This window comes from Astatotilapia calliptera, chromosome 7 (genome assembly GCF_964374335.1).
Source record: "Astatotilapia calliptera chromosome 7, fAstCal68.1, whole genome shotgun sequence".
NCBI lineage: Eukaryota > Metazoa > Chordata > Actinopteri > Cichliformes > Cichlidae > Astatotilapia > Astatotilapia calliptera.
The window spans coordinates 28,121,210-28,145,691 of record NC_137428.1 but is presented as its reverse complement, the minus strand read 5'-3'; the positions used below and the strand labels follow the sequence as shown (position 1 = coordinate 28,145,691).

General features: G+C 39.7%; 1 protein-coding gene across 8 annotated transcripts in view; it reads left to right on the top strand.

The window, feature by feature from the left end:
- The window catches only part of rimbp2a (RIMS binding protein 2a), a 72,154-nt gene that overhangs the window by 25,188 nt on the left and 22,484 nt on the right, over positions 1 to 24,482 (top strand). For 6 of the 8 annotated variants that reach the window (XM_026174072.2, XM_080304357.1, XM_080304356.1 and 3 more), the window contains 7 exons: positions 12,353 to 12,442; positions 14,929 to 15,051; positions 19,349 to 19,453; positions 20,333 to 20,383; positions 22,613 to 22,636; positions 23,025 to 23,223; positions 24,204 to 24,361. In XM_026174072.2, the coding sequence (XP_026029857.2) occupies positions 12,353 to 12,442; positions 14,929 to 15,051; positions 19,349 to 19,453; positions 20,333 to 20,383; positions 22,613 to 22,636; positions 23,025 to 23,223; positions 24,204 to 24,361 (750 nt within the window). The remainder of the gene's footprint in view (positions 1 to 12,352; positions 12,443 to 14,928; positions 15,052 to 19,348; positions 19,454 to 20,332; positions 20,384 to 22,612; positions 22,637 to 23,024; positions 23,224 to 24,203; positions 24,362 to 24,482) is intronic. The other 2 variants (XM_026174070.2, XM_080304359.1) reach the window with 1 other exon arrangement.

Genomic DNA, 24,482 nt, shown 5'->3' with positions numbered 1-24,482 from the left:
CCTCCACTGTCCCCTCTAAGTTTTTTCCCCCACCTTTCTCGCTGTGTTCAGGCTGCTTTCTCTTTTGATTATACGCCTCTCTCCCAGTCTGTCGTCTCTCTTCCTCTTAATACCGACTTGATTATGCTTAAGCTGTACCAACTGCTCCTATTGAATTCCAAAGCCTTTCAATCAATCAATCAGTCAATCAATTAGTTGTGTAACATGATGAGTAGTATTAGGCAGACTGCCCAATTTCCTTAACTTCCTTAGTGAGTTACAGCTGTTAAATGTCGTTACTATTGGGTGCCAGTATATGTCAGTAGGTGAGCAGGCAATCACATCCCGCATGAGCAGTGGCCCGGGTTTGAGTCTGACCCACGGCCCTCTGTGGCATATCTCTCTCCATGCTTCCCTGTCCCGCTTGGCTTTCACTGTCCAATAAAGGCTAAGTTCTATTACCTAAACAATACCTATTTAGGTAAGGTTAGCTTTGATTAACAAAAAAATCAGATACTGATTGCAGTTTTTAACTAAATTTCACCTTCCTTCTAATATAAGTATGTAATATTTTAACACCCTCAAAAGTTCTTTTTTACACTCCAAATATCTCCTGTCTTGCTCCTCTATCACTGCTGCATTTTTTGTCTCTCAGCCATTCTTCTTCTCCCTTTCATTTAGTCCCTAGTGTCGTGTGTCTGGGAAGGCTTGAATGATTAAACATAGGACAGAAACCTTCAGTGAACTGAACATCAAGGGCACCTGGAAGGAGGAAGGAGGGATAGAGGAGTACACAATGTCAGACAGGCGCTCCTGTTTGGACATAGATGACATGACAGGACCTGTGCTTCTGTAAGTGTCACCTATTGCTCTGTGACACTGAGTCCTGCTCAGTAGAGACTTAAGACGCGGTCACATCTACCACACTGTGTTACAGTAGCAGTTGTAAAACTATACTTTTGTCATTGAATCCTAAATCTATTTCTGGAGAAACCAGCGGATGCAAATCAGTCTGTTGTTATGCAGTAAAATCAAAGCCCCAAGAACATTTTTATAACTCAGCGCTGGGAACCAGATGTGCGGTTTTTGCTCAGATGTGAGTGTTGTTAGATTTTTTTTTTTTCATCGCACACTCTGAAACAGCTGTGACAAGGCAGAAGTCCAGGGGAGTTTTAAGTGCTGCTTTGCATGTTTTGTTTAAAGGCTAAATGTAGCGGCAGCAGCGCTAATTCTTTGTCCCATGCTGCACTGCAGCTCTTTTATTGCTCTGCTCACAAAATCAACCATCTGGTGGCTCACACACTGCTAATATAAGAGACAGACTAAATCTATACCTGCACTATGAAAAGATTTAGATATAATTCGTTACTTTAATTGCAATTTACAAATAAAGAACTATAACCTAAATAATAACCAACACAAAGGCTACAAAAATGTGTTGCTGACAAACGTTAATCAGTCACAGAAACGCTGCTAAGTATCTTTCCAAAGTTAAGTAGTCAAGTCAGCTTAACGCTTGATCTCTCATTATTTTAAAAACCAACTTTTGAGGCTGGCTCTGCAGCATACTCTGTTCTCAATTGTACTCAAGAGCTTCAGTGCACAGTGGCAGATAGGTTAAAAACAAAAGTATTATAATCAATTTGAAGCTGTAGTGACAATGGAAAGAAGCATGCACTAATATAACTCATAAAAGTGCTTTGGATGATTTCAAAGTGTCTCCTGATGAGTATAAAAATGCTTTGCACTATTTGCCACTGGATATGTACCTTATATATACTCACAGTGCATGCATTTACAAATATATTGCATGTGTAAGGGGTTTATGGTTGAAACATTGGTGAAGAAACCTGTGGTGAGGCTCTGCTAATGTATTTTAAGCGTACTGTACATTTTAGCAACTGCATAATGGGGTCAGATCTAAATTATTTAGCATTTATGTGGTATGTTCTGCTGCAGATTGGGGTCGTGTGAGTGTGTGTCTGTGGGTATTGGGTATGTGCATGCTTCGCCTCGTTGCTTAGTGTGTGTGTATATGTGAGCAAGTTTTTTAAATTTGGTTGAGGAGTTATGTGCTGGCTTGTCTGTGTGTGTGTGTGTGTGTGTGTGTGTGCGCATGCACTTTTCTATTCTGAACATGAAGGTCCACCCAAGCATTATGTGAGCATTAAGTTCCATCCAAGCACATGTAATCCCTAACCAGCTCCTGGGCTCCTCATTAGCATTACACTGACGTTCCTCCGAACTTATTTTCCAACCCTCTGATATTCTCTGCGTGGCCGGAGGGAACAATAGGTCGTGCTCACATCAAATGTGTTATGTCATAAGTGTGACTTAAAGCCTTACTGCCCATGTCAGTCGGGCCTGATTTCACTCTTACTGCCTGCTTCCACATTTTTCCACATACCACACAGACACACACTTCAGTGTTTACACTCCCATGCCTTAATGTTTCCTGTGGGGCATTTGTACTCTTAAGGGAAGCCAGAGTTTTCCCTGGAGGGCTGTGCATGTTCTGTCCAGCTGGATCACTCCTACACAGCATATATAGTTAAGTTTGCACATCTGGGCTCACTCTTTTTTCCTCGCCCTGTTAAGATCATTTTCAGACTGAATGCTTTTTATATTATATTCCAGTTTGTGCTTCTGATACCTATTTTTGGTGAGCGCTTGGTGGAAGCCATGGCTGCTACTCTTACTTACATTACAGGACCCTTTGCATATTCTTACTTTCTGGTTCTCCACCTGATGATTTAAGAGCTTTTGTGACCAGAATGGGGTCATAATTAGTATAATATTAAAGCTTAAAACATACTTACATCAAATGTTACCAAACACATTTTTCTGACACTCTGTCTCTTTATGTTCAGCATGCTTATAGCTAAAACAAGTGCAAGCTGTCTGTGCCCAAAGTGTCTTTATCATTTTGTAGTAATACACAGTTGTAGCATCTGTCACAGTTTTGGTTGGTTAAATGTGTTAAAAGTAAAGAAAAGTAAAACTACTGAAAATTATTTCATTTAGGAGAATGTAGCTTGTTCAGTTCAATTCAATCTAGTTATTTGTATATAGCGCCGATTCACAACAAAAGTTGCCTCAAGGCAGTTTCTATTGTAGGGTAAAGACCCTACAATAGAAACAACCCCAACAATCAGACGGCCCCCTGTCAGCAAGCACTTGGCGACAGTAGGAAGGGAAAAACTCCCTTTTAACAGAAAGAAACCTCTGGGGTGTGCTGGGGAGAGGAGAACAGAGAGAAACAGGTGTAAACACACAAAAAGTGGAAAGAGGTGAAGAAGAAATGCGCAGTGCATCATGGGACGTTCCCACAGCAGCCTGAGCCTATTGCAGCGTAACAAAGGGATGGTTCAGGGTTACCTGATCCAGCCCTGGTTATGTGCTATATCAAAAAGGGAGGTTTTAAGCCTAGTCTTAAAAGTAGAGAGAGTGTCTGTTTCTTAAATCTGATCTGGGAGCTGGTTTGACAGAAGAGGGGCCTGATAGCTGCTGCAAATTTGGGGAAGTGTGCCCCTGCTGGGGAACAGCTGTAGCTACTTGTTACCTTGCCTCAGGCTTGAAACTTTGAGATGTCTGACGTGAAAAAGTCAACTCCGGTTTGCTGCTGAGTCAAAAGCAAGCACCGTAACACAAATAAACAAGTGCAAATACTACAGTTTACAGTATTATCTTAGCTGAGCTCAAGGAGTAAGGAGAGAAGTGGCAAAGTAGCTTGAAGGGTGACGTGAGTGAGGATGTTTTGCTACGTGAAGGAGAAGTTAATCTCTTCTGACTGTAGCGCCGGCCTCTCCCTGCCTCTCCTCTGGTTTTTTCACTGAATAAAACCACGGATGGTCTCCTGCTCTTGGTCCTGCTGATATGGTAGCTGTTTGATTTCTGCTTAGAAGGCGAGCAAAACGTTAAACTACACATTCAAGAAGAATCTGTATATGTGCGATTTTACTAAATGCAAAAGACTGTACTGTGATTTCTTCTCTCCAAGAGGGTTGTAAATGTGCATAAAATTTGGTTGCCACACTGAACTGAAGTGGAGCTTTTTGTGTTAAATTTAAAAGTCTGGGACTACATATAGGCTACAGATGTGCAGGAGTGAGTCACATAATTCATGTGCAGACCTTTTTTTCAAGCCTTTATTTACATGTGTGTGAAAATTCCCCAGATTGTTACTGTATCGTATGTTAGGACAACTTGCTGTATTAAAGTGACGGAGCGTGTTCATCATATGAGGTATTCTAACTACATGAGCTATTTCGAGGGGTTGTAAATGCGTGGGATTCAGTTGAAAGGTCTGCTCTGTGACACAGTGGGCGCAGAAGGGCTTAAGGCTAATATATGCCTGGAGATGCTAGTTATGCAACTCATTCATGCTTGCATGCACACACACACACACACACACACACACGCACACACTTCAGCTCACGCTTCACTGTATTGGTATTACCCCATGCCATCTGTGTCCACAGTTTGCAAATAAAAGAGATGACCTCATAGGTCTTGTGTGACGTTCTATTATGACTGCTCACATGTACACACGGGTTTTAACCAAACACACACTACTCTCAAAACTAGATTGGCCACTCAATTATGTTTTATGAATGAGGCACTTGTAGCTGCATAATCAGCAGTACAGGTTAGAGAAATCAGCTGAAAATGCTTTGAAACTGACATTAAAAACTGACATCTTTACAGTGTCTTTTAAAAATGACATTATGGTATAGTTGCTAAAACAACATTCCATGCTAAGGGAAACAATATTAAGTCAATCTGCGATGCAGAAGGTTGCGGTTGTCATCGGAAGGGCAGAGTTTACAAATAAAATAAACACACATAAACACTACTACGTATTAAATGTTAACGCAAATCATTTGTTGTGAATGGACTGCACAGTTATAACCCAGCATTTGCTTTTGTGTCATGCCTACCAATCCAAAAGTAATGCACGGTATTAACTGCATTATAAACGACTGATCTCAAAATGCTCTTGAGACTTACTACATTATGCCAAGGAAGCTAATGTTTGGCTGAAGATCAAGTGGGATGGAAGTCACACATTCTCTCACGAAAGGGCAAACACCTATTAAGCTCTTCAGAGGACAAAGCCTGTGTTATACATCATCTTTTATGCTGAAGTGTAAAGCTTGCTAATGCTATACAATAAATCCTCCAAAATGTCCCAGCTTTTCAAAACCAATTCCTTAAGTGGGGACATACAGTGTCAATGTACAACTGTCTTAAAGTTAACCTTGAGAGTGTGTCCTCTTTTAGACTCTTTTGTGTTATGTTGTAGCTCAGTGCTTTGTAATCGGCACTGAAGTGACTTAGTTGGTCTCTTTTGGTTCAGATGTGCTTCAGGTGCACTGTGGACAGCACTTTTATCTCTCCATAGCTGCTGTCTAACATTTGCTACTCAAGTTCACTATCTTGTCCAAGGATACTTCAAGGATACGGCATGCAGACTGGAGTAGGCAGGGATCGCTCCCCTGACCTTCCAGTGGGTAGACAGCACCACGGGAGTCACAGTGGCCGTGTTAAAAGTAAAGTAATACAAGAGTATAAATTTATTACTAGAATGATTACACCAAACAGATTTATATGCATCTTTGACTCTGAACACTAAACTGAGTTCTTCTATTGGAAATGTTACATATAACATATCCAAAGATACGTTTTTGTATAGTTTAAATCCTACTCTGCTACACCCTAGTTTACGCTCTTCTTCGCTGCCTTTGTGAGCACACTGATATCATAATAATGAATGAGAATTTCATGAGAGCTAACAATTACATATATACTGTACTAAATACTACAAGGAAGTAAGAAAAAAAACTGATGTGTTTCAGCATAAGGCTTTCCTCAGGGTTTCTGATACAAGTGGGTGCTGCCAGCCATAAAACACAACCAGGACCTAATCAGTAACAGGCACAGATGGCAACAACTAACAGTTTGTCAACATGCAAAACCAACAGTGCGCTCCAACCACCAAATCAACAAAATGTGCACAAAACACTGAAACATACTCACAGACTTTTTTAATCCACCAGGATACACAGTTTGCAAATGATACGTCTAATGTGCTTCCCTTTGAAGAAGTTTGTTTCTTATTGCTCTCTCTTTTCAGTGACATAATGACTCCAATTCCCTTGAACGGTAGACCAAAAATGCCACATCCAGTCAGCTGAAAATGTCTCACTATAAAGCACCTCTTTCTTCTCTCTCGATCTTTTTTCGTGTTTAGAAATTCGAATCCTTAACTCCCTCTTAGTCTTACTCACATAGCATAACCCACAAGGACGTGTAAGTAAATATACTCCATGTATAGTCCTACAAGTCATCACATTACTCACTTGTATTATTTTACTCTTGTTGATTTCATTTTGTGTAATAAATGATCGCATATATCACACTGATATGCTACTCTGTCACCTGCTTCCATATCACAGTTGTTTTACAGTGAGATATTAAAGGACTGGTGGCTTGCTTTTGTCTAACGTGGCCCACTGACACACTGTACTTGGAGTGTGATTTAAATAATTGCAGGCTTATAGAGGTTTTTAAAGGATGAGTTCAAACTGAAATATTTCTTCAATTAAGTTCATAAATGTTATTTCAAATTTATAGATGTTAAAACCCTTCACATTTTAACCTTAAAGATGTACATAAAAGCAAAACCAGCTGTTCTGTTTTTAAAATTATGATCAATAAAAAAAAAGTTAAAGGTAACATTTACAGTCTCCAGGTCAGTTTTCAGGGCGTTTGCGCTGGTCTGCATTACTAAAGCTAAGGAGCTGTCCATGGTCCTGACTGCATCAACTATTCAATAGTGGTGAGCTTGATTTTCTTGCAGAAGATGTCAGTGAGGATATAACATTACCAATTTGTCCACTCACTAACCACAAGTACAGAACAATCTCTCTCACACACTCAGTTATTAAGGACAGCTGCATGCATAGATACATTGACTGTAGATGTCCTATTATACCACTCACTCACAACGGCAGTCCAGAGTTTAATGAAGAGATCTGGAGGAAATAATCTGTTTATAATATCTCAAGATTTAAAGAGGACTGAGATAATCTAATGTAGCAAGATATGAATGTTATATATCTTAAACACAGAGGAGAATATGCCTTTTGGACGGGAAAATGGTATAAAATTTACATTCAAATACGAATGTTTGTCAACAGTGAGGAGAATATAGTTTCAGAAACTTAAGCCATGAACTTCTTTTTGCATTTTACTTGTATAAAAAGGTCATGTCTGTAGTAATTACCTATTATGGGCACATCTCTGTTTGTGACTTGCTGCTCACAGTGACGACGGCAGATGTTGTCAGTGTGTCTTTCCGCCCACAGTTAAGTGGAACAAAGTGTTTCCGCCATGACATCTAATTAATGACAATCCTCCTGCGGAAAACAGCACCAATCCTCTCCCCACAAGAATCCTATTTAGAGTCAGGAGTAGCCATCCCACAAATCTCTGCAATCATGATTTCATCCCCCATCAATTCTCCATTAGAAATGCATCATCTCCTGGCTTATTTTCTCAAGTATTATTTTGCAACATTTAATATTGCTATTAGGATCCAAAATGTGTTTTTCTAAATTCAGCAAATCCAAGATCACATCCATAAAATCCTATATTAGCTTGCAAAGGATATTTGAATGCTGCATTTAATGTCACTTAATTGGTTTTTTAATTAAAAAACAGAAGAATTTAATCTCTTAAATATTTTTTAAATTATTTGTTATTTCATCAAACACAGCTGAGTGTCCTCTGTGATTGACATAAGGACTTATTTGCCATTTTTCTTTTTCCTATGTAGCCCAGTTTAGATTCAAGTGTGTATGAATCTGAGTAGATCAAATATAATTATACAGTCACTGACTATTTTATTAGCTGGACCTTGCTGGTTATGGTATACACTGGTCAAAGAGATGGACGTGCAACAATACTCTGGAGAGCTGTGAACTTTAAACAATGGTCAATTGGTACTAAGGGGGCCAGAGTGTGCCAAGAAACTATCCTTCACACCATAATGCCACCAACAACTGAACTTTTAATACAAAGTTGGATGGATCCATGCTTTCATCTTGTTTACAGTATACCTAATCTGACCCTTGAACTGCTGGAGCAAGAATCGAGACATAACTGACCAGGGAAGGTTTTTCCAATATTCTTTTGTCCAATTTTGGTGAGCCTGTGCCTTTTGTGTTGTAACAAGTGGTTATTTGGGTTACTGTTGCCTTCCATTCAGCTCAAAGCATTCTGGCAAATCTCAGATCGACAAGGTATTTTCACTGGATGTTTTCTCATTTTCGGACCATTCTCTATAAACCCAGAGAGGGTTACCAGTAACTCTGCTAATTCTAAAATGCTTATCATATATGCATATCGTCTCATCACCAACAACCGTGCCACAGTCATGGTCACTTCTTCCATCTTTCTTCCCCATTCTGATACTCGATGTTTACATGTCTAAATGAGTCGCTGCCATTAAATATTTCTGTTAACAAGCAGTTACACTGGTATAGCTAATATATTATCCTGTGAGTTTGATTACTTCTAAGCCACTCTGCTGTATCCTACATTATTGTGTCAGTAAAATGTGGCAGAACAAAAGAATAAGAAAATAAATATTTTCTTAAAAGGGCATCTTCGGGCCTGGGTAAAGATATATTTATAGTCTAACTCACACAATAGTGCAATCCATATAACAAAATAATGTAGCTGCAGCTTGTTTTTTCGTGACTTGATGAATCATTGCTTAAATACACTGTATTTGTCTTATTTGTGGCAGGTGCCAGTTCATTTTTTTGGAAATTCTACTATTATGAAGCTCCTAAAGAAAGTGTCAACAAGAAAGTAAGATATGAGCCAGTAATATAGATGCACAGAACATTTTGAGAGTTTAGGACCTTGGTGCCTGGCAGCCGTGAGCTAAGGTGGGTTCAGTAGCTAAATTTGTGGTTTTATGGACAGAATGATAATTATGGTGATGGAAGGGAGAGTCTGTATGAGTGTGTGTGGGTGTTGTGTGGTAGGCAATGAGAAATGACAGTATGGAAAGGAAGAAAGAAAGTTATCAGAGTGAATTAGACATTAGCTGTATTGATGCCTCTCCCTTAAGCCAATCCAGCCTCTCTGCATGCACATATGGAACACAGATTTCAAGATTCACACATGCCTGCTACTCTTTCACTTGCTCTGCACAGATGTCAGTGGTGTTAAATTGCGTTTTTTCTTAAGAGTACACCACATTTCCATATCCTTCATATCGTCAAACCAGATTTCTTTGTTTATTTGTGGATATTGGAGGTTTAAATTGGCACGAAAATGTGTGTGTCCTTTGGCTTCGCAGTTTAGCTGTGTGTATACAAGATGTTAGGGAGTGTTAAGCTGAGCTGTGAATGTGTGATTCACTGTAAGTGGGAGGAAGTGGAGAAGCAGACATCATTCCTGAGGCCCATAAAAAGAAGGCTTTAAAAGGTCATTCTCTTTCTTTCTGTGGTTCTTTATTACTCTCTGTCTTTTCTTTCAAACTTTCTTTTCCTTGATGGGAAAGAAGGTTGAGCAAAAGAAAGTTTAGGGTTTCTATTGCTGTCTTCTTTCCAGTTATCTGTACATTCAGTCCATCTCCTCCCCGCCTGTCTTATGGTGTCTGCTACAAGACCATGTCCTGGAGATTTAGTGAAGTGCGTGACTGAGACTGACATCTCCCTGTTTTTCATTTCTGCTTAATTAACAGCAGCATAGCAGGAGGATTTGTAACTGCTGCTGCAGGTGTGGCTCTGTACATTGAAAAACGCTGTAGTCTGCAGGGCTGTGATGTGGCGACATGAGTTACACAATAACAGCAGCAAGTGAACTCACTCACCAGTCTCTGTGTCTTCCTGTCCTTGTCTGTTCTCTATCTCGGTCTTGGTTTGATTGTGTCTCTCTGACATCCCTGGCTGTCACTCTGCCTGCACACAAAGAGATGAATGAATCTGGCTGGCCCCTCACTTTGTCTGTTTTTCTCTCTCCTCCTCTTGTCCAGAGTTTATTGAGTTCCTCGATTTATTGTACTGATAAATTTGATCATAAACCTCTGAGCTCCACAGTCTTTTCTCTTGCAGAAGGTGATACAAAGCTTTGGCCATTTTTTAACTCGTGACAGTCAGGTTCACAAGAGCATATTGCGCTGATGTATGGTGTGTCAATATGCGATTAGCGCTGTTAAGCATAATACAAAAGAGAATGTAGATAGACTGAGGGTTGTTATACTAAGCTGTTGAAGGGTAACAAACAATCCAAATGAGAAGCACAACAAAGACAAAAAAAATGAGATAGAGAACAAGTCAGTGAAACATACAATAGCACAAAAAATGGTAGACACACACAATCTGACAAAGGCTGACTCAAACTAAATAGAATACTGTGCAAAGGTTTCCTTTATATTTTGCTAGGAAAATGGAGAATAAGGGCAGTAATTCACTGAAAAATGTACAAACATGTGCAGTTTGTACAATTCTAACAAGGTGGAAAGTCAATATTTGGTATGAACACCTTTATTCGTCAACACAGCCTAAACTCTCTTAGGCAAACTTTCTTGTCATTTCTTCTTCAGTCTTCAGGAACAGTTCTCCAGGCTTCTTAGAGGACATCCAGAGCTCTTTTTTGGATGTTGGATTCATTTTCTGTCAAAATGATCCCACACTGCTTCAGTAAAGTTGAGGTCTGGGATCTGGGGAGGCCAATCCATGTCTGATCTGCAATTTTTCTAAGAACACACTCCACAGCACGCTTTCTTACAGCTAGTTTTAGTGCAAAAATTCTATTTTATGCCTATCAAACTGTGTTATTTTTTTTTATAGATTCAGCTAAAGACATGCGAACAAATCATGTAAGTTTTTGACAGTCTACTAATAATTGGTATCTTGCTAAGAGGGACTTATTCAGTTAGGTTGATTGGTTCAAAGGTCATTCAACCGAACTTCAAAGTGGATAAACAAACAAAAAAGAAAACACAGCCAATACCAAAAGGAGAACTGATACTCAAGACGTCTTTAAAAATGACAAGAAGTTATGGCTCTTTGGAAGCAACATATAAAGAAATTATGTTGTGAAGTGTAGCTCAAGACTTCTGTACAAGGAGGCCAGGTTAAACAGGAACAACTGAAACTAATGAGGAATGACACAATAATAGTAGTAAGTAGTAATATAGTACTTTCAATGCAGGAGAAACAAAGAATAACCCAATATCAGTAAACATAACATAAACCATTACAAGTGTGGCTCTGCCGTTTTGAATATAAATGTATAGAGGTTGTGTTTCAGTGTATCTGAAATCCAAGTTTACTTTCAAACCTCCCCTGGACAGTAACTGTTGCATTTGGAAACAGTATTTTTAAAAACAAGCCCTGCTCTTTTTCCTGACTAGACATAACAAGAAAATAAAACCTGTCATTAACTCCTGTTGCTTTTTGTTTGAAGACAAAGAGGAAAGGCCTTGCTGCTATTATAAAATACTTACCCACATTTTAATGCCGTAGTGTTGAGAATGGCAATGAGCAGTATCAGTGAAGTGGTATTACGTGCCAGGATATGAACAGTCGCAGTAAAAATCACTCTTGAGTGCGCTGTGGCGTGATAGGAGGAGAGCATTGGCCTAGTTTGAGTCTGGCGTAATTATGTAATGCTTGAGTACCTGCAGCACCAGCGGCATGACAACTTCTGAATGTAGAGGGAGCAGACAGGAACTGCACATCACTTTTCAATCCTTTTACGTGGTTTGCAAGTTAATCTCGTCTTTAGCTAGGAGGGTTTTACTGACAGTGTGCGCACGATTGCTTATTTAGTACTCGACTAACATTCTGGGACTCCCTTGTTACATCTTTTTCTCCTCACTTTAGTTTTTTCCCCCTATTTCTCCCTCAGATATTTTCTTGCTTCCTGTTGCTCTTTCTCACAATTCCAATTTTCTTCATGTACCCCCCACCCCCCCACCCCCCACCCACACCCCATTTTCCTCTCTTTCTTTCTTCCCATTCCCTCATCTTTTTCAGCTTTCACCCTCCATTCCTAAAGCCACATACCAAATGGAGGGTGACAGTATGCAGCTGTGGGTTTTGTCCTCCAGACGGCATCTTAGAAAAAGATTATCCACACAAACACACACACACTCGCAGATGCATACATATGGAGGGAGCGATCGACGCTAACCTAAGTTGCTTAGGTCGCTTCTTTCACTTATATAATAATTTTGAGGTGTAGTTTTGCTGTGTGGCTTGCACTCAGATGTAAATTTCCTTGTAAGCAGGAGGATAATGGAACAAGACAACCAACTCTTTCTTTGTTGCTTTCTCTTCCTTCTCAGAAAGCAAAGCTCCATGCTGCCTTGCAGGAGAAAAATCGTTTGAACCTTGAGTTGATCAACCACCATCTGAAGGCATCCAAGTATGACCAGGTGAGAAATTCACACATGTACTGTGCAAGTATGCATTGGAAGTACACACACAGGAAAATGAAAGAAATCAGTGAATGAGCTTGGTATGATCTGTTTTTTCTGTATCAACGATGCAGGAAAAGAAACGCACACACAGTGGCTTTGAGAAAAAGGAGCAGTCAAACGACGGAACTTGTCCATCTTGTCAGATCAATATATCAGATTGATTTCCAAATATTAACAGTGTTGAGCCACAATTGTTTTTTTTTTTATGTTTTGCTTTCAATTATATAATTGTTCTTGAGCAATAGTTCTTCAGGGTTTCTGAAGGTCTGTTTTTCATTGGACATTGGCTTCTTTTTCACTCACTTTCAGTCCTGTCCTCGTTCCTGGCTGGTTTCATTCACTAATTTCTTTAGGTCAATCTACAAAAGAAAATAACACATATACCAGACAGAAATGGTCTCAGTGGAAGAATGGCTATTAAGACACCATTCTTAAGCAAGGAAAACACAATGGAAGCTCTCTCATGGTTTGGGCCTACAATTCAAAATGTGTCAGATTTTGGTCCACCTTCGAAAGCATTTAATTAGCTACAGCTTAATTTTTCAGCATGACAATGATCCCGAACACACTGTCAATGCATTAAAAGGAAAAAAGTAAAACACCTGAATAGAAAAACACACAAATGAATATTATCAGTCATGGATTGACCTCCTTGGAGCTGTTATTGAAGCATTGTGGGATCATCTTGACAAAGAACAGAACCAGACGCCAACATTCAAAGAATAGCTTGAAGAAGAAGCCTGGAGAACTATTCCTGAAGACTGCTTGAAGAAATCACTAGAAAGCTCACCTAAGACAGTTTAAGCTGTGCTAAAGAATAAACACAGTCATACCAACTATTGACTTTAACCTCATTAGGATTGTGCAAACTCTTATCTACTGTATTTCCACGTATGTTTGGACGTGTTTCAATTAATTGCTGCACCTATCTCCGATTTTTCTAGCAAAATAAACAGAAAAAAGGGTTTGCTCAAAACTTGTGACGTGTTGTATACACACACACACACACACACACACACACACACACACACACACACACACACACTACTGCTACTTTCCCTTTCCTAATATTGTGCTTTTACTAATGCTGGCTCCCTGGTTTCCTGACTTCACATACTGATACATACGCATGCACACAGACCCATAAAGAGAGACAGTGACCGTTTGTGATGGTAGGCGATTAGCTGCTCTGGCGCTAATTGTGACTTTCACAGAGGGGACAGATCTGACATGTGTCCAGGGACTCAGCTCAGAGCTTTTGCTCCAAAGTGTCACAGAAAACGATGCCATCTGTTCACCGACAAGGTGGCCACGGAGATGAAAAGAAAGTGGGGCAAATGTGTGTGCAGTCCTGCCACATATACTGTATAACTGAGTGTGACTGGCTTGTAAGGGCAATTAAGACAAAGGCACAGTGAAAATGTATTTACGTGTGCATAAATAGATAGTGAATTAATGACAAGGGGAGAAGAGAACGACAGAAGCTGAGAGTAAGAAATGAAGAGACGGGAAACAAGACGGGGGATGTGATTAGGGAATCAGAGTACATAAATTGCATTTGCTTCGTAGGATCTTTGATAGATTAGAGAGAACTGATCAACTTAACTATTTTATGTTTATCACAGAAGCAGTGTTATTTTGATTGCTCAGAGTCGTTAGTGGTAACTTTTCTTTTAGCGACTGAGTTTTTAAGAAATATCAGACATATAACTCATTAAATCGAAATGTTAAGCAAAGAATGTTGAATAAAAAACAACTCCTTTGCTTGTCTGGTTTAATTAGTAACATCAGCAGTGACACAATTGATCTCTAAATAAAATGATTAGATAAAATAGAAATATTCATCCGTGTTAAGCCGCATGTATCTTTGATGTACTTCTAAATGTTATTTTTGTGAGTAAGCTTATCTATTGTGTCTCTCATCTCATGCTAATTAACGAGATGATAGGTGTGGTTCAGCTCAGTCCTTTGAGGAACCGGCTTAGCTCAAGGCCTCTGACCGATGAAGAGACGAGCGGCAGAAATGCTCAAGTCAGCAACGCTGTCTCATCAACGCTAAATGAAAATGTGCTGATTAATTTCTCTTCAAACTGTGAACTCTCAATCAACCCTCGAGCCACAAAAATGCAGCCTCTATTCATAAATGTGAAAAGTAGGTCTGCTGCAAGAACAAACCTCATAAAAATTGCATGCTTGTTTTGCTCTTTATAAAACAGACTGCATTTTGAGACTCTTCAAGTAAAACAACGACGACGCAATTAAAGTGTTTTCTTTCTTCGCTTTGTTGTGGTTTTCTCTTTGCCTCTTTTGCTGCTGACCTTTTTTTCTTTTCCACCCACAGTTATTCAAATTCATGTTTTAACAATCCACTTAACCTTCGCTTGTTTCTCATCTATCCCTTCGTTGTGTCTGTGCTCAATTCATGATTCGAATTCTTGCAGGTGCAATCCGACTATGATCGGCTGAGACAGACTTTTGCTGTAGTGAGTCAGGAGAGAGACGTGGCCCAGGAGCAGAGGAGCCAACTCCAGGAAAAAGTGGATAACCTGGAACACGTTTTAAAGGTGGGACAAATTTTTTTGCCTTAATAATATCAGATTTGAGTTCCTCTGTGCTATTTGACCACACATAAACCCCTGGACTAAAGATTTCACTCATTTCTTGTATAAATTTTATTGTCTTACCTACTTTTCGCACAGATTTCAGATGTAATTACCTGTAATTATTATTCAGTTTCTGTGCATTTATTTGAGTCTAAATTTAGTTCAACAGACCACTAAACAATCTGTAAAGTCAACCACACACCTGTTGTACCTATGAGTAGAAAATGTGATGACCCAAGCCTAAACCACCTTTTCTTGCTTCTTTTTCTCCATTACATCAATCCATCTCACTCCATTTCTCCAGCATTCCCATCTTCTTCATAGTCCAACATGTGTTCACTTCAGTAGTCCTCACACCAGTCACGATAACTGATTTTTCAGGCCCAGTTTTACTGTCACTCTTTCGGAAATATTCCCATTTCCCATGCATTTGTGTCCTCAGAAAACCTGAGAAGGAAACTGAGGCAATACATGAGGTGTAGTGTCACCGGCTTCATGGAAAGGCTGTTTTCTTTGTGTTCTGGTCTGCCAGTAGTAATCAGACACAGTCTCGCTGCACTGCGAGAGGGACTCTCATTACAAATCCTCGCCTCCCTGCATCTCCTATCGATTGTGTGTCTGTCAGGATATTTGAGAGCGAAATGTACCCGCATGAGAAAAACTGACCAGCTCCCCGATACAGCAGAGAAAGCTTTGTCACTTTCTCATTGTGCATTGATTATGGAGACAAAGAAATAATTTAGAGAAAATTACACAGGATAATGTGGGTGGAGAAAGCAGAGATGGTAGAAACACAGTGTGAAAGAACAGAAAAAGACCTGGTTCAAAACTAATGAGATGCAGCACTGTCTGTGTTATTTTTAATCATATAATCTGATAACAAAAGTTTTCTTTTTGTTGTTTGTTTTGGTCAAAGTCTGGTATACAAGTTAGAACACAAGGTGGGAGGAAATAATTATTTGATCCCCTGCTGAATTTGTGAGTTTGCTCACTTACAAAGAAATGAAAAGTCTCCAATTTTTATGGTAGTTCAGTGTTAATGCAGGCAGACAGAATATCAACCAATTATCCAGAAAAGAATAGACATTTGATCCTCTTCAACCCAGCCTGAATTCTGGCTCTCACCGATTGGCTGTGTTTGGGTCTGGAGCTCCATGCAAGATCCTGATGAGAATGATCGTGAGAAAGGTGGTGGATCAGACCAAAACTACATCGGAGGTGTTTGTTAATATTCTAAAGGCAGTTGAGACCACAGTCACCGAGGACACCAATGGTAACACACTTTGGCATAATGGATTAAAGTCTTGAAGCAACTGTAAGGTCCCCCTGCTCAAGGCCACATGTACAGGCCCGACTTAAGTTTGCCAGTGAACATCTAAATGATCCAGAGAAGGCTTGGGAGGCAGTGCTGTGGAGAGATGAACCCAAAATCAAGCTCTTTGGCATCAACTTGTTTGCCATACACGGAGGTGGAAACATATTCTTTTGGGACGTTTTTCTCCAGAGGGTGCAAGACAACTTTACCACATTTAGGGGCCAGTGGTTTGGGCCTCGTACCACGAAATCTTGGATGAGAACTTAGACAGCAAGAACACTAAAGATGGGTTGTGGATGGATCTTTCAGCATGGTAGTGACCCAAACCATACCACCAAGGTACCATAGGAGTGGGTAAAGAAGGAAAACTTCAAGGTCATGATCTCTTAGCCCTGCGATGTTTGGAAACCTGGTAACCAACTACAAGAAATGCTGCTGTGCTTGCCAACAAGGGTTTCTCCACAGAGTACTAAGTCATGTTTTCCTCATTTCATTCAATGTCGTGCAAATCAATTTATAATTTTCACATAATTTGTTTTTTCAGGATCTTTGGTTACTATTCTGTGTATCCATTACAATGGAACTACTATAAAAATGAGAGACTGTTAATTTCTCTGTGAGCAAACATACAGAGGATCAAACACTGCCGTCTTTAACCTCCTAAGACCCGAACTCTTCCACGACATGCATTTTTAATTTCTCTTTGATATTTGGGCATATTGGGACCCAATGAATGTAAAAACAAAGAATTACCAGATTTTTTTTTTTTACCTTATTTTTGTTTTTAAGAAAAATAAGAGCCACATATGAGGATATTCGTTTAAAACTGCGATAGAACAGTAGCAGTATAATGTCCCCGTAAGTGGATATCAGGCCCTTGCAGAGCAAAATTGAGTATTTTGGTCTAAATAACCCAAAATGTGATGTCCACATATGTGGACGTCAGGTCCTAAGAGGTTAAAGCGAGCAACCAATTTAACTAGGAAACAGATTTTTTTTAAAAAGAAAAAACCCCACTATATTGTATTTAGTAGTTTTTTTTCTTATCTGTGGCCATGGCTCATGTTACACTTACAAAACAGAGTTTAAGATGGTAAGATTTTCATTGGCAGTGATCAGAAGGGACAGGATTAGAAATGAGAACAAACATATAAACTAATAATCTGCAGTGACATCAGACCTTTGTTAGACATGTATGTGTGTCAACAGAGGTAAATCCAGAGTGTAGTCTTAAAAATTGTGAATTATAGTATTATAGTATAGTATATAGTATAGAATTATAGCGTGACTATAGTAATGTGATGGAGAGCTGACCATTATCAGGCCGTGATTTATCTTCCAGTTGGATTTTGGGGACCTCCTGGCTTTTGTTTTGGTATACTGTTGACAGATGTTTTTAATTTGCCAGTGTCTTCCTCCTCATTCAGTAGAGACACAACCAGTTTATGGATGTTGACAAGTGAGACTGTCCCGAGGAACAGCCAAAGCATTAGCTCCAAATAAAGTCTGAAACTTCTCAACAGCAAATATCAGGTCAAGCCTGAAGTTTTTGACAATAATTTTAAGTCAGTTCATAAGACGTCATGAGTTTTATAGGCAGTCAGTTGCATTTTTTTTTCCAGGTGCCTGATGTCACGTGCTTTTAATGCCCAGTTAAATAGAGTCTGTTTTGATTCCTGTCTCTAATAAGTCAGCATCTTTCTTTTGCTGTTTCAATCCAGTCTTAGTCAACTTTTCAAGGCCTCGAGTCCACATCAAGCAGTGTAGACCTTGGATAACTCTGCAGTAGTCCAAGGGTTGGAGCTGTTTGAAATTGTAATAAGTTAACCAAAGCAGATAAAGTGAAAGATCGCAGATCTTTTTAAAATGACAAAACGAGGTGTTTAAATGCAGGCGTGACCATTGGTTCCCGTGTGAAAAAGCAAGGGTTAAAAAAGCAGTTTCACTAAGGCTCCAGTGACAGCCTCTCAGCTACCCCGGTCCTCTGCAGCTTAGAGCTTCTCCATGATTATGCAAAGCAGTGACTGGCTGCTCAGGACACCTCGAAGCCACTCCCGGAGGTAAAGAAGATTTTCTTTTTTCAAGGGAGAAAGAACAGGGAAAAAAATATGAATGTCAGAGCTTTCTAAGCTGTCTTTTCTTCTTAAGCTCACAGAGACATCCTATGGCCTTAATTCTGTTTCTGCAAGATGTGGCAGCTGGTTGTGACTTCATGCATAGATACTGTACAGTCATGACTTGGCTAATTTGGCAAAGGGTAGATTTGGATCAGGAGCGACTATGCGTGACAGCTTTGTGTAAGTCAGTGCAGACTATAGAGTATGTTTGGTGCCAGAGATATATATGTTACAGAAGCCAGTGTTACTTAATGCTCTTCTCTTCACGTACCTTGCCTCTTAAGTGACATCGTATGTGAGGGTGCAAAATCTTTAAACTTTAAACAACCAACATATAATGTGCTAATTACTAAGCTTAACGGGCTGCTAGTTGGCAGATCTCTAAACTGTCATATAGAAGCAAGCTGTTTTCTTCCACTTCAGCCTTAGATAAACTAGGTGGTAATTGGTATTAATATTTTTATCCAACTCTTGGCAACCTTTCAAATGAATTGCTTGGTTTAATCTTTGAGGATTAGGCAATGCTTCACTTCAATTTGTGGGATTTATTACACTGAAGCTGATGCAACAACACTGTGGCTATTCCTATTTTTCCAAGCAGTCCTCATTTTTCCTCAGAAATGGATGCAATGTCGCTAAATCAGGTGGACAGGGCTCAGATTCCTCAAAAGCTCTTGCCAGAGTGGTAGAGAGAATAGATTTACTCGATGACATTGAAACGTGAGAATTATGTTTTCAACAAAAGATTGCAGCTGGGTAATTTATTATTTTTGCAGTAGTGTTGGAAATAATCTCTCCTCCTTCTGCTTCCTCTGTTTCTTCCTAGCATATGCATGAGGCTGTAGAGCTAAAGCAACAGTTGCAGACAGAGCATGAGCAAGCCTTGGTGGCCCTTCACACCAAGCAGAAGGAGATCAATCAATTGCAAAAGGTATGTTTAAAAACCGCTTTAAGTCTATTCTTTTAATACTTTTGGCAGAATCCCTCCTTGGTTATCAACTTTTGTGTAGTGAATTTATGCCAAAGGTCTTTGTTTGGATAATGATGTGTCTTGAGCCACTTTATGCTGAATCACTGCTACTGTATCAGAAAATACAGATACCTCATATAGCCCGCCCCAAAATCAGCAGATGTGATTACAAATGCAGCCATGGTCCCTTTGATCGTGTGATGAAGAACACGGCTAAAAATGCTGCGTTTGTAGTTGCTGATATATTTGTACACATTACAAATATCTTGCAGCATGAAGATCTGACCTGTTGTGGTTGTTTTATTCTTTTTTGATATTTCGTAAAAAAAAGGATATACATGTGCGCATGTGTTCCTGCTTACTGTTTCCTTCCTATGATGATGACTGAAATAATATCAAATACCTTCTGGATTAGACCACAAGTTTAACATGATGAAAAGTGTCTCTTTCTCGGAAGTCTGTGAGGTTTGTTTGTCTCATTTTGGTCCCATTTTTGCATTGATGTTTGTTCAAAAGAGAATCATTAATGTTCAAAGATGCAGATCATTCAAACTGAGACAAATTGATTTGCACAGTCGCTCAAGAGTGGGTTTAATTTCACTGCCTTTTAACAGCCAGTACTTGGACACTAACATGTCCTAAAATAAGCCAGTTGCTTTTTATTGGAGCTGTACCATCAGAAGTAGGCATCTCTTCAAGTACCAGCTCTGTTTGATGAACCAGTGAGCATCCGCCAGGGTATTGCGTTGACAGTATGTCAGCTGTGTACTGTCTATTCTACCTCATGGACCGTGATCACAGTGTCAGCTGTCATTGTGTGTTTCTGTGTGTTCTCTGCAGGCTTGGGTTCAAACTGACCAAGAGCATGAGGAAGCAGTACACCTGTTAGAGGTACAGTAAGCTGAACAAACCCTTATGTTTCCTGGATTGCTGTGTTTCTTAAACATAGTGGAGCTTTCTGTTTTAACCAGGCGAATCAAAACACATCCTTAAGATGGTTCATGTAGTATTGGGTCAGTTTTCCAGATGAAATAAGGGGAAACATGGATAAGTTGGTGATGAAGCTCTCCTTTTTGGAACATATGGAAAAGACTCGAAGCTTGTCTATGTATCAAGTTAGCTGCTGTAAAACATCCTGTCTGGCTCTACTACAGCACCCAGTGCTTTGAACTAGCCTTGAACTTTTAGCTTCAGTTTTAGCTTTATGGTTATTTCCATCTTCTTTTCTGGAGCAGGAAGTGGCCATATTTAAATGAGATAGTGGAGTGTTAAATTATAAACTAAGGCCAGTAATCTTGATTGTACATATCATATCTATGGGTGCAGTGTGGAGACTTCTTCGATTGTTTTATAGTATAACAACTGCACAGCAAGCTATATTAATTGTCTGATATATTAAAAGTACTGTAAGAGGCACAAAGACACCACAGAGATGGTCAAAATGTCCAACGCTGGGCTCTAAAAGTGAGAATTTTAGGCTATGTCCACACGTAGGGTGTTTGCTAAAACTGAGATTTTTCTGAGGTCATTTTGAAAAACATCTCAGTCCAAATGTAAATGCAAAGAGCGATCTACTGTCTGTCAAGAACATGCCAAAGCAACAAGCTGCGATATAAACGTAACTTGGAGGAAATGTTAGCTAATCAAAAGCTCACAATCTGACATCAAAAAGGAGATGAAAGCGCACACCTTTGATGTTGCAAGACACAATATAGAGTTTTTCTTTCCAACATTCAATTGTGTAAATGCAGAAACTTGAAGGTTGTTTTTTTTTTTTTTAATCTTCACCCCAGCAGTTTTTTTTTTTTTTAAATGTCTGTTTCCAGTGCAGTTCTTTAGATATTTTATCCTGGGCTAACATCAACCAACACTGCCATCCTCAGAGCCATTCTACATTTGGGGCTAAAATAAAATAAGCGAGGTATATTTGTCAAACGAATGTATTAGTTTAACTGCGTGACTCACACCCACACCATCTTCAGTAATCACCTCTGCTGAGCCTGAAATCGAACGCAGAGACGCAGGAAATTATTTAAATTAAGTAAATTGAAAAGTGACGTTTCTTGGACTAACTAGTGCATTTAAACTGGCAACACATTAAGAGAGATGTTAAAAAAAAGGCACCGTCTGCACACGCCTACGTAGGCCTTCAACGACGTCTAATCAGGCTAATTGAAAACAGCTGCGTGGGTGGACAAGCAGAGTTTTAATGTGGAGCCATACGACGCAAGTTTATTCTAAACTTGAACTTATGACACATGGGTACCGTTGGGGTTCTGGACTCTCTTCTAATGAAGTCCCATAAGTAAGTTCCCCCCCGTCTCTCTTCCAGCAAAACACTTATCTGCTTGGCTACACTATTGTGTAGTTTTTTCCAGTACTCCACACCAGATTGTGACTCATACATCAGACTAGTCAGACAATAGCGTATCCTTTGTGCTTGCGGTCACATTTCTATCTTCTTATTCAGGCTGCTTTTGTTATAGCGCTCCAAACGCTTCTGTTTAGTAGTTGCGTTGTCACGCGTTGCATTGACGCTTCACGTCGCCCCCCCCCCCGGATGGTAATCGTTGACCCGCTGTTTCATCACAGACCTCTACTCAAAATTATTTTCTCGTCTTACTTTAAATCCTTTTGCTACGAGAATACGTCGCAGACTCCTTTGTGTGCGGCTCATATGAGGTCACGTTATTATCCATCTGGAGCGCTCTAATACGATTTTACTGAGCAAGCAGACTGAGTTTGGCTCAGAAAAAACAGTTTGGTCAGAGAAATTGAAACTCTGTCAAGGAGATCTCTTCCTAGAAATCCCTGAATCAGTTGGTCTCTTTCACAGGCGCGTTTCTCTATAGTTATGGGCAAATATGGCCACAGGAGGGAAAGCATAGTTGTGCTGTCTGTAGGTGTGAAATCCCCATATGTTTTCCACTCTGTGTTTTTGTGCTTAGGAGTCCATTTCAGTTTGACAAACACATTTGTCTTATTTTTTTGTCGACTCATAAATACATTTGTGTTCTCATTGGTTCCCCTTCCGTTTGCTTTTATTAACGATTGGTTCTTTTTGCCTTTTTTTTCCTTTCTTTACTTACTACTTCTGATTTCCACATTTTGTCTGAACAGAACAATAAGGACAGAATGTTTCAGGTATTTATTTTCATCCCTGATTAGTTAGTTACATCACCCTTTCTTTCCTCTTCGAATTTTCCTTTAATTGCAAACCTGTGAAACCAAAATTATATTCTGTATCACCAAAAGTGATTATATGTATATTCACGCTTTCCCCTCTAGGCCTTCCTCTGATAGCATGTCTATGATATAACTTCATGGAGTGCTCAGGCTTGGTTATCACGATTTAACCATATCAGTAAATGACTCTACACTTCCACGTGTTTAGATTAGATTGCTAGACATTCAAAATTATATACTGCCAAAGCCCAGAAGAATAATCACCTTTCACCTCTCATTCTTTTTTTTTTTCTTTTCCTCTCAGTCTTCACAATCCTTACTGCTCTTTTTTTCTTAACTGCCAAAGGTCAAGGTTCGTGACCTGGAGCAGGAATGCCGGTCACACAGTGAACACTTTCACCAGCTGTCCAAAGAGCTGCTGAATTTCCGCCTCCAGTCAGAACCTGTGAATATCCCTAAAAGTAATACCACCTCTGCATCCCAGATCCCGCCCTCACCACAGAAGAAACTCTCGCAGGTCAGATTCGAAGCCCAACCAGAGACAGGTGAGTCTCACCTCACAGGCAGCTTTGTATGAAACACATTGAGCCATAAAGGCAATTATGAGGCTGGGGAACGGGGACATATCAAAACAAATCAAAAGTCTTAGAAAGTCAGTCCCTGATTTTTATTTATTTATTTATTTTTCTCTGATTACTACTTTCCTCAGTTTTAGCTGAGCGGTTTTATGTGTTTACTTGAGTGTGAGTGTGGTTCTGTGAGTATTAATGTAACTGTGTAATATAAAGTGGTGATATAAAACTGTAGACTAGCAGGGTTAAATATTAGTGGGGTCTAACTATTCTAAAAACACATGTGCTCTCCAGATAAAAGCATCTGCGAAATTATTAGTGCTTAAAAGGGTTATGATCAGATAAAATGATAATTAGTGATCTAATCCCCAGACAGCTCACATTACAGCTGGACCCACTCACTGCAAACCAGAGGTGGATACCATTAATGGAGACGGTGCTTATTCATGATCAATATCTGCCCTTGATCACAAGCCTGATGTACGACACGAATGTAATTTAACACATTAGTATTCTAACAACACAGTGCAACCTGCAGATACAGCAAATAGAGCCGTATCAGTGATGTAGATTTATACAGTCTGGCACAAACCAAAGGTCTTTGAAGTGCTGAAAATCCTGTTTTATCTGTCTCTTCACTTCGGGCAGAATTCACTGATGTTTTTGTGCTAATGCATAATATTACATACAAACCACAAGAACGCAGTGATGCACTTGATCTGTGTTGTTTACGTATCGTTAATTTCTTCAGGGAATTCCGTTTTGTGTTTTCTGCATTTTTTTTAAGTCTGTTTTGCCAATAGGATGGGCTGATAGGGGTGGAGTAGCCTTCCAAATGAAGGGTGTTAGCTGTACCCGCAGGAGATCAATGGTTTTGCTCCAAAGAGCGCGAAATGGTTGTGGAAGGAAAAGGCAGTTACTCTTTATTTGCTATGGAAATCAATGTCTCCCAGGTGATGAGAGTGCGGCAGACACGCCGCTGCTGATATCCCAGTTCTTGCCCTGCTCACCGCAGACTGGAGACGGAGAACCACCAGAACTGCTGTCTGTCAAATCCAGCACCGTGACAACGGACCACCCCATCCACCCCCGACAGTTTCCCTCATCAGAGGTGGGTCTGTGTGATGCCACATCCATGAATAATGCATGCATAACCTATTATGTTAATTGTTTTTAAATAATTAACTTACATATTCATATCTTGAAAAGGAATGGTTCAAGAGTTGCTGCAA